The sequence below is a fragment of the Vulpes lagopus genome, chromosome 12 (genome assembly GCF_018345385.1).
Source record: "Vulpes lagopus strain Blue_001 chromosome 12, ASM1834538v1, whole genome shotgun sequence".
In the NCBI taxonomy this organism is placed as follows: Eukaryota; Metazoa; Chordata; class Mammalia; order Carnivora; family Canidae; genus Vulpes; species Vulpes lagopus.
Window position 1 is genome coordinate 57566299 of NC_054835.1, and position 17411 is coordinate 57583709.

The following is a 17411-nucleotide window of genomic DNA, read 5'->3' on the forward strand; positions in this document are numbered from 1 at the left end:
ATCGCGGAGGATGCTCCGCGTGCACGGAGAGCTGACCCATGGCCCATCTTCCTGCAGCAACACCACGAGAGGGTGGCGTGCAGAGCTCAGAAACAGGTGTCGGTGGAGTCGGCACGGGGCAGTCGCATCAAGCAGCTGCCGGGGAGAGGGGATGCCGTCTGCGGGGCTCCCGAGGGGGCTCCAGGTTAACCCAGCGGGAGAAAGGAGCCACGGTCCAGCTCTGCTCCTACACATTTGTCAAGACTCATTCCGGCGCTGCCCCCTCAGGGTCACTCGCTTGTGATGTCTTTCTGCCGTCTGTTGGGGTCAGGGTCTCCGGGGAAACACAGGGCAGCCCGCGAGCCTGCTTCCTCCCACTCCCTCGGTCCGCCCGTCCTGGAGGACGCAGCCGGAGGCGGGAGGCCTCCCCGGGGACCTTGCTCTCGGACCTCCCGGCCCTCAGAAGCCAGAGGAACGCGCGCCTGTGGTGTAAGCCGCCCGCTGCGTGGCGATGTTGTGACACTAGGTCCTGGCAGCCTAAGGCCCACAGGGAGCAGCCCCAGAGCCAGCTGGGGTCTTCACGCGGGCGGGAACGCGGCGCCTCCCGGTCTCCCGTCCCGTCAGGGCCGCAGGAGTCACCTGGGGGCAGCCTGAAGAGGAGCTGGCACCTCCTGAGGAGGCCACCGGTCGCCGCGGGTACCGCGCGGGGCCTGCGGCCCACAGACAATTAGAACCGCTTCCCTGGAGGTCCCTGGGCGCCGACCTCCCTGTGCCCCCGGCGGAGGGCCGGTTCCCAAGATCAGGGCTGTCGGCGGGGAGCGGGGCCTCTGCCCCACTCGGGGAATAAAGCGTTTCCGCTTGGTGCGTGGGAGACGCGGTGGTTAGGCCGCCAGCCTGGCGCGAGCAGGGAAGAGAAAGAGGATGCAACGTCGCGGCTCTGAGGGGCTGGGGACGCTGTCGCTGGTGGCGCCACAGCCCCGACGAGCCCCGAGACGCTGCGGGGTCCACGCGGGGGGGGAAGGCAGGGCCCCACTCCCGAGGCCCCACCGCGGGAGGCGGGGTGCACACCCCACTGGGCCTGCAGGCCCCGCGGGCGGCCAGGCCCTCGCCAGCTGGAGGCCGCCCCGCGTCCGTGGCCCCAGGAGCAGCCCTGGCCCCGCGGGGCGCGCCCGGGAGAGCGGGTCCCCAGCCCCGAGCCACGGCCCTGTCGTGGATGGCTCTCGGCGCCCTCGGCCTTGGGTTCTCAGAATCGCGTCCTCACTGTAAGGACAGCGAGGAAAACTGTCGTCCTCGCTCCACATCGTCCGTAACCATTCCAGACCACTCTGGCAGGTGCCCAGGGCCCCAGAGGATGCCCGCCCCAACCACGGGGTGGCCTGCACAATCTGAGAAGGCGGAGGGGACAGACACTGGCGTTGCCATGACCGCTCCCAGGGTACCGCGGACAAGGACAAGGCTTATTCGGCCCCGTGGGGTCGTCTCAGGAAGCTACACCCACCAGGGGAGAGCTGGACGGTCAGGTCTAGGTCCCCAGGCTCCCGCTCTGGTCCTTGCGAGAGGCTGACGAGCTCCTCCGGCCGCCACACTCCACACCTCACCCCAGGACGCCACCCTGCACCCCTCCAACCCCGGGGACTCTCACTACACCGTTCCTCTCCCCTTTCAGAAGAATCACGAAGAAAAAGATTACAGAACTCCCCAAAACACAAAAGCTAGCGTCGTCTGGTAGGCTCAGTACTGGACCAGTGATCTGGGCAGTGTCTTTGGGTTTTGTCCGAATTTTATTCATGAATTTCCTCTTTAAAAAAAAAAAAAGGTGAAGAAGAGGGGCACCTGGGTGCCTCGGTAGTTGAGCATCTGCCTTTGGCTCAGGGCGTGACCCCGGGGTCCCAGGATCAAGTCCCGCATCGGGCTCCCTGCGTGGAGCCTGCTTCTCCCTCTGCCTGTGTCTCTGCCTCTCTCTCTCTCTCTCTCTCTGGGTGTCTCTCATGAATAAATAAAATCTTTAAAAAACTAAAAAATATAAATTTTCAAAAAGGCAAACGAGTTTATAAATTCAGATTTGTATTATGGTAATAACAAAATAGGATAAAGGGGGGCACCTGGGTGGCTTAGTACGTTGAGCGTCCAAAGCTTGATTGCGGGTCGGGTCATGATCTCGGGGTGGTGAGATCGAGCCCCACATAGGGCTTCATGCTGGATGTGGAGTCTGCTTAAGATTCTCCGTCTCCCTCTGCCTTCCCCCCGACTCCCAGGCACTCGTGTTCTCTCAAAAAAAAAAAAAAAAAAAGGCCAAAATGCAATTAAAAGGGAAAGCACAGGCTACGGACTGTATGATTCCAACTGGGTGACGTTCTAGGGTAGGAAGAGGTGTGGAGACAATAGGAGATCGCAGCTGCCGGGGGCAGTGGGGAGGGGGGCGTGGGGATGAACAGGTGCAGCATGAAGGGTGTTCGGGGCAGTGAAACTCTTCTGCAGGGCGCTGTGATGAGGGATACAAGTCATCCCATTTGTCTAAACCCACAGAACATACAACGCCAAGCGAACCCGAGTGCACGCTGTTGGGACTCTGGGTGACGCCGACGTGTCAGTGCAGGTGCATGAGTTGTAACACGTGGACCCTCTGGCAGGGAGGCTGCATAGATGCGGGGGCAGGAGGCAAATGGACAATCTCTGTACCTTCCCCCTCCATATTACTGCAATCCTAAAAGTGCTCTAAAAGATAAAAGTCTATTAATAAAAATAAAAATAAAAAGCAGGACAAGTAAAAAAGCAGGATTGAGTCACGTGAGGAAGCGTGTCTGACTCTGAGTTTCCTGGCAGCCAAGATGAAGAGGACAACAGGCAACGGGTCCCAGAGGTTGTGGGTTCCCTCAGGCCCTCCCCTGAATCCCACAGGACAGGGGCAAGCGTGGCGAGAGGTCCTGGCGGCTTTTCAGAGGCCAACACAACACTCTGGCCTCGGTGGCCTCGGGGTGTTTTCGCTCCCCTGGGAGGGTGCTGGGTCACGACTTGTGCTCCCTGGCCCTCGGTGCCCTGTCCTGCAGGCCGAGGGGATGGACGGCCCCAGGTAAGGCCAGTGTTGGAGAAACCCCCTCCACAGGGGCCCCGGTGTGGGGCTCTGAGCACACCTGGCTCCCTGGAGGCCCAAGCCCAAGCCCCTCCCCCCTCCCCCCTTCGGCTCACGAGCGTGAGAACCGCTCCTGTGGGCTTTGCCTGGGCTGAGACAAGCCACTGTAAAATTCAAATTTCCGTGTGATTTTGTGGGACTCGGCAGGCTGTACAGCAAAGAGTGTTACTTTCTAAAAAGAAGAGGAAACTCAGTGTGGTGGGGATGGTGACGGGGAGTCCGGGGTGCTGGCAGGGAACGTGGGGTGAGGGTCAAGAAACCCCCCGGGGGTGGGATGCCTGCGCCGGGATCTCGGGGATGAGGACGACAGCCAGGGACCGGGCGGGAGGCTCCCACGCGGAAGGGAAGGTGACCGAGGGGCGGCCGGGCCGGAGACAGACGGCCCACGGAAGGCCCTGGAGGAACCGAGGAAGGCGAGGGGGGCCGGGCTGCGAGCAAGCAGACGGACTGGACGGCAAAGGGCAGCGCTGGCCCCAAGTGCGCAGAGGAACGCGGGCTCGTCCGAGATGCTGCTCGCAGAGGACCGCGGCACGGCGGCTCCGGGGGGGCGACACGCTCCCGACACTTGCGCAAATCCAGAAGGACACACGGGCGAGCGACCCGGGCCCAAGCAGCCAGGACGGCAACAGGCCAGGGCTCGTCCCGCCCCTGCAGGGCTGCCTCACCGCGACCCTCACGACACGGCGCAGCCCCCTCTGGAGACCGAGGTCCTCGATCTTCACTCAAAGCTGGGGGTTTGTCAGCTGGACTCTTCTTCCCGCACAGGGGCAACGGGCGAGCTTCTTCCTGCCTCGCTCTCCTGAGGAAGAGGACGGAAGCTCCTCCGGCTCCCCGTCCACACTGGCTCCCCGTCCACACTGGCTCCCCGTCCACACTGGCTCCCCGTCCACACTGGCTCCCCATCCACACTGGCTCCCCGTCCACACTGGCTCCCCGTCCACACTGACTCCCTGTCCACACTGGCTCCCTGTCCACACTGGCTCCCCGTCCACACTCTTGCCGCCTGCAGAGACGGGAGCCACTGGGCCTCCCTGCTCCGAGGTCGCCTGGCAGGGGGTGGGGGTAAAGGAGGCCACAGACAGACAGCAGGGGTGCTTTGGGCAGATCTGGAGTTTATTTGCTGCAGTTCCTTGGCGCTAGTTTACAATGCAAAAAAAAAACAACAAACAAAAGAACAATTGGAATAATTATAATTTTTTTAAAACCCTGTCAACAACTTTCAGTCATTTCTTTATATTTTATATTTTGACAAAACTCTTTTTAAACAAATACAAAATAATCTAAAAGGAGAAAAACTATACACGGATTATTTACAGCTCTGATAAATAGACTAATACTGATCCAGGTGCCTCCGTGTAGGAGCGGCGAGAGCCAGCGCGGGGGACGCAGCTGGCGGGGGCCCGGGGCCCGGCCCTGCTCCCGGCCCCCTCGCGAGCTGGGGCTCCGGCAGGAACACGCCCGTGGCCGCTCCAGGCAGGACCTGTGTGAAGGGGGCCCCGGAGAGCACCCCGGCCGGCACCCCCAGTCGCGCCCTTTCACGGAAGTCCTCTGCAGAGAGCCAGGCGGCCCTGAGGCGGCGGAGGGGCCGGGGTCACGGTGCCCGAGAGGACCGGCCGCCCTTCGCCTTCGCAGGCCCCGCCTGGCCCCGGGCGGCACGGGGGCGCCGGGATGGCCCGGGCCGGCCCCCCTCTGCCCGCACCGGCGCGCGGCCTGGACGGTGGCAGGAGCGGCCCCGAGAGTCCCTGAGAGAACGGCAGGAGGACGCCGCGTGTCGTGGCTCCCTTCACACCGCACGGTAGGGGCGTGAGGGCAGCCCGCACACGGGCCTTGGCGGGAGGGAGGGACACGAGGCGGCCGTGCCCTTCCCGTCTGGCCCCCGGCCCAGCGCGCCCACAGCGGTCCAGGTCAGGGCCAGTTTTGAGGCAGAAAAAGCTGAAGACCTAAGGTGACAAGACCTGCTCCTTCCTCTAAAACGAGGACTGTAGCTCTGGGGGAGGAACCGAGCAGGAGACCGGCCGCCGCGGCTGGGGCCGCCTGCCTCACAGTTTTGGTTACTGGGTATTTAAGCTCAAGGGGAAATGCTGACTTTGCGTCTTAAAGCCCGACAAGAAGGAACTCGGAAAGGGAAAAGACAGTCGGGTGCCCAGCGGCTCTCGGCCTCGGCGCCCCCAGCGCAGGGAGCGGGGAGCCAGAGCCGCCCGCCCGCCTGTGCCCGCCGTGCCCGCCGTGCCCGCGCCTCTCCCGCGCCGGCCGGCCCTCCAGCTGCTGGGAAGCGGCTCCCGCCAGCGGCCCGGGGGCGGGGGGGACCCCAGCGGCTGCCCAGAGAGCCCCCACCCCGGACCAGGCAGGATGCCTCCGAGCGGCTCTACTTTATCTTTTTCTCTCTTTAAAAAACAAAAATATATCTTTATAGAACGTGGCTTCTCTTCCATTCCACTTCTTTCTTAACATAGAGTAATAATATATCGATACACGTATTTATGGTGCAGGGTTGAAGGCTTCTTCACAGGGAAATAACCAAGAGGTAAACAGTCGGCTTCGGGCTCTGCTATCAGACCTGCTGAGCGAGAGACTTGCAGGAAGGAGGCTGATGTGCTGACAGGGCTCCGATCTTTTTAGAGAGAGGCTCGCCTGACGGGCGTCAGAGCCCTCTCCCCGGCGCTAACTGCCTACCCTTCTCCCACTTAAAATGAAGAGCAAAGCTGAAGCCAGTCTCTAGGAATTCAGGGTGACGCCCAGCAGGTGACACCCCTGCCCGGCAGCCCGCCCCCCCATCCGTGGGGAGACAGGGAAGGAACCGAGGGCCTCTCACGCCTGGCACGCTGGCACCGCTCGCTGTGCAGACTCAGTGTCTTTTCGTGGAGGAGACCTTCTTCTTCCGCGCCGCTAGCATCTCGTAGAAAGGGTCCCTGCTGATGGCTGCTCTGGACACAGAGGAGAGAACAAACAGGCTGAGGAACAGGCCCGGAGGGCTTGCACCCCCACCCCCCTCGACTGTCACTGCAAAGGCCAAGTCAGTGGCGCCAACCGTCACCGTGTCCTCACAATGACTTAAGGGACAAGCTCTGGAAGAGACACATGGTCCGTGTGCCAAGACAGTTCTGTACTGTCTACTGCCTGTTTCTACCTAACCCCGGGGTGGGTTTATGAACAGAGTGTTACAGACTCTAGTATTCCGGGCCAGAAAGGCAAACGTGGGACCTCAGTTCTACGTGACTGCGAGCGCCACACGATCCGTGGCCCGTGGCGGTCTGGCGCGTGCTGCTCAACGGCCGCCCCACTCTGGACCACACGCAGCTTCTGAGTCCCGCACACACCGACCGACCCGATAACCAAGACCACAGGTGGGCAGTCCGCAGTGTCACGAGCCCTTAGGGGGCAGCCGGCCAGGCCCGGCGGGGAGGGAGCCTGCGTGTGCCTGGGCACTGCCCCAGACACCTGAGCGCAGGACGGTGACAGCAAGGTCACCCCGGTGCACTCGTCAATCCCAACTGTCCAGCACGTTGTGCCGCGGGTGCTCAAGGGCTTTTCCAGAGCTGCTACACTCTAAGTGCCCACGAGTCTCCACGCTTGCCCACGAGCCCAGCTGCCCACTGGCTCTGCACCCGACCAGGTAGACAACAGGGGTCTGTTCACCAGAGATGACGCATCCCCAAGTGCATGTGCACAGCTCCTTGGGGCAGCAAAAATCAGCAGTCCCTGGCATGTGTCCCAAGGGGACCTTGTCACAAAGGTCTCAGTTGAAGTGTCAAGAGCCAAGGGCGCCGAAGCCGAGGGCTGCCTGGTGGTCAGGAGTGCGGCTTCTTGAGTCACAGGCTCAGGTCTGAAGACCAGCACCATCTCTGTGGCTCTGGACGATTTTATTCACTGTGTTGTACCTCAGTGTCCTCACCTGTAGAATGGGGACAACCGTGCTTCCCCGGCTGCGGCAAAGAGTGAGGAGACGGTACCCGGAGGGCATGTGCACGGTGTGCGAATCCTGCACCACCGGCCAGGTGGTGAGCCAGGAACTGGAACTGAGCCAGGAACTGAGCTTCCCAGGGAGGGCCTGTGTGTGTCCTCCCACCCTCACTAAAGGACTGAACGATTCCAAACGTGTCTATAAAGAGGGCTCAGCGTTTCTGGCTGTAGGAGTACAGGCCACGGAACAGAGTAGGAGCGGCTGTGCACTGCCAGCGGGCCGCTCCAGTGATCACACGACGGGGCACACGGGGCACAGAGGGTAACCCATGCACACGCAAGCGCTTGGGACAACTGCAGAGCGTGCTTCAGGTTGGTCAAGCAGGTATCGGGGCAACAGTTACTTGCCCGATGAAGTTATATCCTTTACTTCAAACCATATACTAGGCATAAATTTCGTAAGGACTAAAGATTTAAATGTTTTTTAAAAAGCACACGGTAAAAACAGCACAGGATACGTGGATGAGGATCACTCACTGGCCGGGATGCCCAGGGCACGGCCTCTCCTCCGCCCAGACCTCCGTGGGGGGCTTCAGTTTATATTTAAATTCCAGTGAGTTACCACGCGCTGTCATGTTACTTTCCGTGTATGACAGAGTGAGTCAGCACTTCCACGCATCACCTGGGGCCCGCCACATGGGGGGTGCTTTGGGGTCTCATTTACTGGTACAGACTCCAGGGAGCCTCGCCCACTGGATGGAGAGGAGCCACCAGGGTCACATGACCAGTCCCACCCCAAAACGTCCCAGGAGTCCTCCCCATCACACCAGAGGGGCGGGAGGTGTGCCAGTCACCAGGCAGCCCGCCATTCACGCCCGTGCTCAGGAGGCCGAGGGCTGGCAGGAGGGCAGGCGGCGTGCCCGAGTCAGAGGGAACTCAGCAGAGGGTGGCCTGATGCCAACCCCACGTGCTCCGGCCCGGCCCATCTCTTCCACCATAGGACTTCCGGGTGGGCTCCAGTGGAGTCCATCGTGGATCTGTCTCGGGTCATCTGTTTGCTGTTTAACCCCGGCCAGATCCTGCACCAGCTTCAGCAGCGATACCAAAACACACCCCATACTAGCGCGCTCCCCCTCAGGAGCAGGCTGTGGCCAGGACAGGAGAGCGCCCATCACAGCGGCAATGTAGGGCCGCAGAGCCTTAGATTACCCGGTCAGGGCGGCCTCCCCGGCCTCCGGGGAACTCACGAGGCCCAGGAATGGGTCGACTGAGGGAACAGCTGGTAACGTCTGATGGGGAGAACCAGGACCCGCCCTCGGGACACGCTGCCACCAAGACAAGCAGCCATGCCACACCCGTGGGGCGAGATGGCCATCTGGACAGGCTTCATGGAGGTCCTGGGGGGAATGGGGCAGCCCTAACCCGCACTCCGCCTCGCACTGTGCAGCTAGCTCAGCAGGAGCCAAGCCCTGGGTCTGCCACTGTCCACACCCAGGTAAGCCTGAGAACCCTTGCCCCTGGTTCAGAGCCTCCGCCTCCCCGCAGCACAGGGGTGAATGGTGCGGGCCTAGCCTGTGACCCTGAAGCACGGCCACACGCCTGCAGGCAGTTTCTTCACCTGTAAGTGGGACAAGTCTCCCCGGAAACGATAAAACGTTACAATTACTATCTCCACTGCGTTGCCATCCTGACCACGAGGCCGAGGAGCCCTCTGGGAAGCCTAGACTCGAGCTGCTGTCTTGGCCAAGCACCCAGGGACCCACTGACAAACAGTCTGGGACCCCAGTCAGACTCTCCCCTGAAGATCTAACCCAGGAGCCCAGGCGAGGGGCGGGCGGCAGACGTGTGCGAGGAGAGAGCCCTCGTCTGGTGAAAGCACCGCGACGCCTCAGGTCACCTACTTGATGCACTTAATCCACTCCTCCTTCTCTTCGGGCGTCGGGGCCGAGATCCGGTACACCGTGTGGTTTCCTTCCACCACCCGCCCGTCAGCCTCTGTCTTGCAGGCCTTGATGACTTGGTCTTTGTTGTCAGGGATGTAAAGCTCAAAGCAGTTCTGAGAATCAGAAAAGAGAGGGAGACAAAGACCTGAGAAAGCTACCGATCAAGACCAAAAAATGTTTATTTCTCAATAGACCCTTCGTTCTGAGTCCCATGAAACACAGGCAACGTGTGCTTTCCTGCGGCCAAGAGGAGCCCAGCAGTGAACGCCGGAGAACGTCGGCTGCCTGCCCGTCAGCCCGGCTCGCGAAGACACAGGCACACACGTCCGCTGCGCTCCCAACAGACCAGCATCGCGGCGAACAGCGGTAGGTACGCAGGTGCCAAGAGCCCGGCCCGCAGCGCCGGCACATTCCAGGTACCGGGGGCGTCGGGAAGGCGCCCGAAGGTCCTGACACGGGCAGCCCGGTTGTGGGCGCTTCCTGCCGCCTTTTAAGTAAGGACAATCCCACCGCTCATGGACAGGCCACAGGGACGCAGAGGCAGGGGGGCAGAGGTCAGCCACAGCCTCGTCTCCGGCCCGAACGTGAAGGTGACTTTGAGTTGGGCTGAATCAGAGGCACGACACTCCTTTTCAGTTTTAGGTAAATCTTTGCACTTTCAGCCTTGTTCTAAGAACTGCTACCTTCTCTTTTGGCCCCCCCACCCCTACCCCATCCCCCCAGGAGATACTCACTGGTTTTTTGGAGTCCTCCACCTCCCGGATACTCAGATTCTCTAAAGGGATAATTCCACGGGGCTCCTTATCCTGTGGAACAGTGGCAGACACAGAGACCTCACGCTGGGTCATGAGCTCGCGTCCCCCCACGTCCCTCACTCACAAGTTGCCGGGGCTCTGCTCTTCTCCCATAACCCTGAGCTCACAAATCAGCTCTGGGGCCCACACCCTATGTTCTAAAATCAGGAAGGGGCCAGGAAGCGTGTGGGTATAGGAGTCCCTGTGGCCGGCGGCCTCTGCGGGGCGAGTGCCCAGGGGAGGCTCAGCACGTGTCCGGGAAGAGCCCACGGGAGGCTCTCCAGCAGGGAGCACGCCAGCCTCTCACAGAAACCACGTGGCTCCTCCGCCCGGCTCCCGCACACATGCCTTCAGCCTCTGTTCTAGTGTTGGCAACCCCAGAAAGCCCTGGTCTTGCTCTAGGTGCCCGGCTCGCTGCCTCGAACGCTGGGGACAGTGAAGTGCGTTTATGTACACTCACGACCCCCTGCCCTAGCTTTCCCCTCGCCAGACTGTAGGATCTTCAAAGAGAAACTGCCTCCCTGACGACTCCAGGTAGGTCTGCAAAGGCACCTCCAGGCCTGTCCAGAGCAGAGCCAGGACACCCCTGCCAGGCCCCTGCCCCTGGGGGCCCTCTCAACAAAGGCCACTACGCACATGCACTCCGCACCCGCCGGACGGCTAATGCCAACCTTCGCACTCCCTCTCCTGGGCATCCGGCCACCCCGCAGCCCACGACTTCACTCCAAGTTCACCACAGTAGCTGGGCTAAGCCTTGGCACCAAGCTCCCTACGACAAATGCTCCTGAGACACTGTGCACTCCCCATTTGCAGATTCAGGTTCCTTTCCCTTTTGGAGGGATAATCTCGGAACAGATGGGATCTGTGTACGCGCAGGTGCCGACGCTCCAGCATTGGGGTCACCCTTCCTGTCCTCTGTAACTGCTTACCTCTTCCCTGTCTTCACACTCGTCTTTTCCAGACACAATCTGTGACTGTCTCCAATCTTTCCTCTGTAATGGTGATTTTATTCTCGGCTAGTCTGTTCCACTCCTTATAGTTTTTACTTCTTACTACCTAACTTCTAGATCTGTGATTACACAGATCACCTGTTCTTCAGCCTGCACCTTGCGGGGGGTGGGGGGTGGTCAGCTTGTGTTCTGGCCCCTTCCACAGTCTCACGACAGAGCCGTGAGCAGAGGGCAGGCCCATCTGACACCCGCCGCGCTCCAGCTCTTCTCTGGGACCGCCGCTGTCCTGCTTGGGGGCGGCGACGCTGCTCATGGGCACAGTCCCTGTGACAGAGCTCCCACTGAGCTCCCAGCCCGGGGCCCACACCAACGTTGCAGGAAGTGAGGCCCACCTTCTCACTTTCCTGTTTCACCAATTCCTACCCAGCTGCAGACTTTATTGCTTGCTGACGGAAGAGGGAAGAAGCCCTACTCTTTGCTTCTCCTGGACTCAGGGCAAGGGGGAGGCAGCGGGGCTGTGTGGGGAAAGGTCCCTCCGCCCAGCCCCCAGGCCACTGCCTCTGCCCCTGCTCTTGGTCCCTGAGCTGTACTGAAGCAGCTGTCACTCCTTCCCCTAGATTCCCTGCACGGTGTTGGGCGATTCTGTGTGGAAGTTCTCCCTACCACCTTAACTCTGAGGCCCCCCACCCCCGTGTCTGCAGAAACACACTCCCTGACGTCCTGTGGCCCCATGCAACGCCGGCACGCTGCTGGATGGAGTGTGGGATCAGGCGATGCCACCACAGTTGGCATCATGAGGAGCCACAGCATCCTGCAATCTCGCGGAGCCCGCTCCCGAACTCAGGGCAGACTGCTTAGGTGTCTGTGTAGGTTTCACTTTAACCCAAAGAATAGCGGGGAAAAACCCAAACAAGACTTTAAAGATACCACTAGTTTAGGTATCTTTGAGAAAAAAGGCCAGCTCTGGGCCGGGCCGGGGGGTGTTGGGGGGGAGGGCAGAAAGGAATGTTCTGAGCTGTTCGCAGCGGTGCTCTGGGGGCGGGAACAACAGGAAACTAACTGGATGTCCCAACGTGCGGCCCTCGGCGGTGAGTGATGCCGCATCACAGGCTGATGCCCACTCCCCACTGAGCGTCACAGAGGACAGCCACCTCACCAGGCAGGTGCCAGGGTCCTGGCTCCTACTGAGGCTACATCCCTGACTTTCCTTCATCACTGAGGTCCTACCTTCTTCACTGTCTTGGCAGGATCCGTGTGACCTTTACTCAGTGAAAACCTGGTTGCAGAACCAGCACCAACTGCCCTGATTAATCTCAAGACACAAGTCCCACACTGTCAAGAACAGAGGCGTGAGAAGGGACCAAGAGGCAGGTGGGCAGCCAGTCCGAGCCCGGCCAGCCAGGCTTTCTGGGCGCCACAGCAGAGGGAGCTTCGAAAAAGGTTTTATTTTCTCATTTTTATTCTCACAGGTTCTTATGAAAGAGACTTGCGTGTAACACAAAGCTGTGCTGTGATTCTGTTCCCGCTGAAAACCAACAGAACCTCCACGGTTTGAGAAAACTTCAAACTCCAGTAACTCCCAACTTCCCTCATTTCATTTTGCTGCTCTTCTATTCTTTCAACCCCCGGGGCTGCTTCTCCTGCATCCAGAAAATCGGAATTCTCCACATTGTGATTTTCATGCACCTTTCAAGGGCCATAAACCCTTTCTTGGCAAGCGACCCAGGCTGGCTGCTCCCAGCCCGGCTCCAAACCCCGCCTCTAACGCCCTGTGCCATGCAGGGCTTCCACCTCCGCCCACATCACCTGCAGGGCCCCCGGATTCTGGGACCTCCCCGCCCCTGACTGGAGTCAGACAGAAACACAGGCCTGGCCCACGCCTAGTCCCGCAGCAGACCCAGAGGCTCACCGTCGTATATTCAAAGTAGTAAAGGCAGTTGTCAGTGAGAATAAACCAGCGTCTTTTCCAAGTCTTGACCCTGCCACCTACGGAGCAAAAAGAGATGCGGGTCGGACAGGAGCCAAGCAGCCCGGAGCAGGCTCCGTAACAGGACCCCCCCCCCGCTCAAAGAGCTCGAGGGCGGGGGAAGCGAGGGGCAGGGGTACCAGAACATTGAGACCATGGCAAAGTTTACATCAGTAACAAGACACAGAGCCAAAACAGAAGCACCTTTCACAGAGTGAAAGTCTGTGGGTACAAGCAGAGCAAGCAAGTCAGGTGGCACCTGGAGATGAACTCAGGAGAGTGGGATGAGAGCATGGCTGGGGAGGGAACCTGGGCGATGAGGACACGCGATGTAAATCTGACTGGGCTGGAGATGCGCCCATGGAAGCCCATCGGTGTGGTGGAAATGGGCCAACAGAAGAAAGAGCAGGGAGAGGGGCCCGGGCCCGGCTACACTGCTGGGTACAGGAGGGCTTCATCAGAAGGGGGCAGGAGTGAGGAAAGGGGAACTACGATGTGTCAACCCTTCACAATCACCTCTACGGCTTTCCTTTCCTGGGGAGTGGAACCCAAATTCCTACCCCAACCTTCCTGATTATAGTGAAATTCTATACTGGCTTTCAGGCCCCGGGCCGGTGTCCTGCAAATGAAATTACCCCAGAGTCCTGGGTGAGACAAGGGGGAGTCCCTGCACCAGGAGGAGCCGACCGGTGCACAGAGGTAGTGCTCGGGAGCCTTTCCAAGCCTGGACTCCTCACGTGGAGCTCTGAACACAATGAGCGAGAGGAGGGGCCGCAGACCAGAGGGACGGTCGCGGCCGTGAGTGCCGAAGGGGCCCCTCCGTCATCCTCAGCGTCTCAGTGGGAGGACCACGCTGGGGCCGTGAAGCTCTGCTCAGGACAGCACTGGGGAGGGCGGCTTAGCTGCGGGCTATCTTAGTGAGGCTGCATCCCACACCCTCCACGGCCCTGAGCTGGACCTGGTCCTGCTCTGCTTACGCCGGGGCAAGGGGCAGCTTCCTGAACCATGTGAAGGCCTCCCCGTGTTATGACACGCATGCCATTCTGTCCGCACTTCTTTCTGCCCTGACAGTATATGCTCTTCTGCCTAAAATGTAACCTCCAGAGGATATCACTTCTCTCACCTTCCCAAAAGACAAGGCCCGTGGGGTGCAAAGCTGGTATGACCCGAGTCATGCTTCCTCTCTTGTCCCTCACCACAGGGAGCTGAGCCAAGGGCAGGGTGCTTTTCAAGGGTGTGCTGCCAGGGGCCGGGCCGTGCCGGGCCGTGCCCACATGCTCACACCGGGCTTCCTGATAGGATGTTACGGAGATGGCGGGGTGTAAAGTCTCAGGGAGGTTAAGTGATTGATCATGAATTGCCACGGTTCTAAACAGACCCAGGTTGTGGAGGGCTTTGCTATCAGCACACGCACAGTGTCCACCTGCCGGGGGGCCCTATGCTAGCATCAAGCCAGGACTGGCCCCCCAGCAGCAATTTGCCAGTTTATGGGAGCATGTGCCTCTGGTCCCTAAGGCCCTAGGGCATGAACCAAGAAAAAAAAAACCACAGATGGAAATATGACATGCATGTGGAAAACGGGAAAGGCTGGGCAGGATCAAAACAAACGAGGAAAAGAAAAGACAAGGAATATATTTAGAACTGGAGCCAATATGTTATAAAAAGGCACCCCCGCCCCCACTTCAGAGCCTGGGAAACCGGCTCTTCTACCTCTTGGGCCTTCATCTCCACACAGGGCTCGGTACACAGGACACCTCAACCCATGCTGACTCCCATGCGCTCCCCCCACAGGACCACCCAGGGGCCCTCGGGGCTTAGGAGGTCATGGAGGAGGGGTCAGATGCGAAAAGGAAGAAGGTGGAAGGAAATCTAGAAGGAAAAGCGAAGCTGGAAAGATCCCCTCCCTGATTACAAAACCTTGATGATTTCCCCTGACGACCTGCTGCGTCACAGAGACCTCTGCCGTGAGGGGCATCACGGCGGTCCCGGGGCAGGATTTCCATGTTGAAAGAAACAGACATGAAACAAGCAGACAGACCAATGCGCGCACCTAGGACAGTCCCTGTGGAACTCACAGGACACCTCCCACCCCCGGTGCAAAGGCCAGGCGCCGTCTTCCCTAGCGCTGACGGGTGCCCAGAACGTGCTAACGACTGTGTTGAGCGTTAGGGCTGTTCTCTGCGTGCTGGAGCACACACCTGAGGAGCTGCTCCTCTAGGAAAAACCTAACCCCCAAATCAGCAAGTGGAGGGAGGTCCCAAGGGCATAACTAAGAGGCCAATTTGGGGTTTTTAACAGTATTCATTGAAAAAGAGGAGGGAGAAAAACAAAACAGAACATGAAATACAGAGTCGAGGTCATTCGCCCTCCTCTAATACCCGGGACTTCCAGGGGGGGAGGGGGCTCTGGGTGTCTTTTTTTTTTTTTCCAAACTTGGCATCCTTTGAGTTTAGGAGATGCCATTTCCCTGTTTCATGCATAGGCAAATGTCCCAAGCTGTCTCATTTACTTCTCGTCCTGGCGTGCTCTCTGATCAGAGTGTATCAGGAGCACGTGTCGCTGAGAAGTCAAACCTCCCTTCTCCTCCTCCTCCTCCTCCTCCTCTGGAGAAATTACTGGAATTCACAGGTGTCAATTTGAATGTAACACAGATAGACTATGCCTGGCCAATCATTCCAAGAGAAAATTCAGTGAGTACTTTCTCTGCTTTTCTAAACCCACTCTTAGTATGTTTTCTCACATCACGGCAGTTGGTAATGCTTATCCCACGGCCTGGTACCTAGCTGTCTGATGCACTGTGTACTAGCCCTGAAAGGGAAACCATGAACCCCTGATCCTGACCAGTTCCCTAGGGACTGTACAGTAAGTTAGAAGCAGCATTAACACTACCACCAGCAATTAAAAAACAAAATAACCAAAAATAACAAAATAAGAAAAACGCTGCAGCAAGTACAGTGGCCTTGGCAGAGCGAGCGAGCAGGTTGGGGGGATTACATACCTCCTGGAGTTTGGGGCAAGGAAAAGGAGAGCCAAAATCATGGAAACATACAAATGAGGGAGAAAAGAAAATTAAAACAAAGAAATTAAACCAAACTCCTTAATCTCAAAGTGCACTGTATTAGTCATTCACATCTGTCCTGGGGGAGCCAAACATGAAATCACTAGCGGGGCGAATGCCACTGTCTGGCGTGTGAATGGGGGAGCTTGTTTCATCCGCCACGCACCACCTGGCGAAGGCGGGATCTGCAGCACTACCGAAAACCTGGCCCCAAATATGCCGCAGATCCATTCTCACAAAGTGAATGTTTATTAGTACATCCAGAATCCGGGGCTAAGAGGGGAAAATTTAGTGTCTCTCTGCAGACGGCTATCACTTTTTAAGGTGTGTGTAAGAATGCACACACATATCCCCATGAATACATACGTACACATGTGTGCACACAAGAATACACATTCTTACGGCCATATGCATACATGGACATACACACACAACTGCAGATGGCTGGGAGCCCCGCCTTCTGCAGCACGTAAGTACACGGGGGTGATCCTAAGTGGCTACAATGAAAACACAATATGAAGACTTAGGGCTTTGGAGGAGCTTTAGAAAAGGTAATGCAATGACCTCAAAACAAATCCCACATTTCGTTAATTTTTTTTCCTTTTAAAACTATGGGATGCCTCATGAATTTACATGTCATCCTGGTACAAGAGCCAAGATAATCTCTGCACTGTTCTAATTTTAGCATCTGGGCTGTCAAAGCTAACACTCAGCATTAGCATTTAAACAAATTTCACTGGAGGGGAAGTAAATCCAAACTTGGATGTACTTTTTAGATTTCCAGTGGGTTTCCTTTTAGCTCGGTCCACTTGGCAGGAAAGGTGTGGAGCAGGACGGCTGTCTCTGGGGTTGGCCATTTTAGAACCTTCGCTTCAAAGATTCTACTGGCTTAGAGACGTGAGAAATGTCGGCCAACTCAAGAGATGGCCAAAACCCCGATTGGAGAAGTGGTGTTTTCAGGAGAATTTATGAAATAATTATATAGAAACCCAAGGTCTTGGGCTACGCTCTTTAAAGGAATTATAAATCCTACTGCTACCTGAACTGGTCAGAAATTTAAGATTCCATTTCAGCACTTCTCAGGGGTGTCAGTCACAGCCAAGAGAGCAACGACCAATTTCACCAGGACTAGTCGCTGAAATGGTAGAGGGGGAGCACCTCCTGGTAATTAGGGAACCCATGCATCAAAAGGCCAAGGCAGAAGAAAAGAGGAACGTATTCTCCCCCCAGGGCCAAAAAAGTGCCGATTATGTCCAGGGGCTCTCTGTGTTTTGGAATAATTAATGAAATAATCACACATGGGCACAAACGTTTCTTTTGGTTACTCTATCACCTCCATACAAGGCATGATTACAAATTTCAGCAACATAAGCTCACTTTTGGCCGAGGGAAGAGGAATATATATATATATATATTTTTTTTTTTTCTGAATGAACAAAATCATCAAAGTGGCTGATTCGGATTGGAAAAGAGGTTGGGGGTGGGGTGGGGAACCACTGCCCGAGAATGAGTAAGAGCGCTGTGGGTCGCATTGCAGCCAAGGGCTCAGGTTTGCCATGCATACTGCCTGTGGGGAGCCAGATGCAGAAGGAAGTGATGATGCACTGGGGTGGGGGGCGGGAGCGCCAGATATAAATCTGTGTGATGGGAAGTAGAGAGATGGACACGGCTGGCCACCCTCCCAGGGACGA

At 57.9% G+C, this 17411-nt stretch overlaps 1 protein-coding gene and 1 non-coding gene across 5 annotated transcripts in view; both read right to left on the reverse strand.

The window, feature by feature from the left end:
- Positions 1–4201: 4201 nt before the first annotated feature.
- Positions 4202–17411, reverse strand: part of CYTH1 (cytohesin 1) — a 78850-nt gene continuing 65640 nt past the window's right edge. For 3 of the 4 annotated variants that reach the window (XM_041724803.1, XM_041724806.1, XM_041724805.1), the window contains exons 10-13: positions 12606–12684; positions 9687–9758; positions 8911–9065; positions 4202–6033 (exon numbers count right to left, since the gene is read on the reverse strand). In XM_041724803.1, coding sequence (XP_041580737.1) covers positions 5955–6033; positions 8911–9065; positions 9687–9758; positions 12606–12684 — 385 coding nt within the window. In that variant the 3' untranslated portion in view covers positions 4202–5954. The remainder of the gene's footprint in view (positions 6034–8910; positions 9066–9686; positions 9759–12605; positions 12685–17411) is intronic. The other variant, XM_041724802.1, reaches the window with a different exon arrangement.
- Positions 16326–16429, reverse strand: LOC121474329. The gene has a single exon (XR_005983341.1). It is a non-coding gene; the product is annotated as a U6 spliceosomal RNA (small nuclear RNA).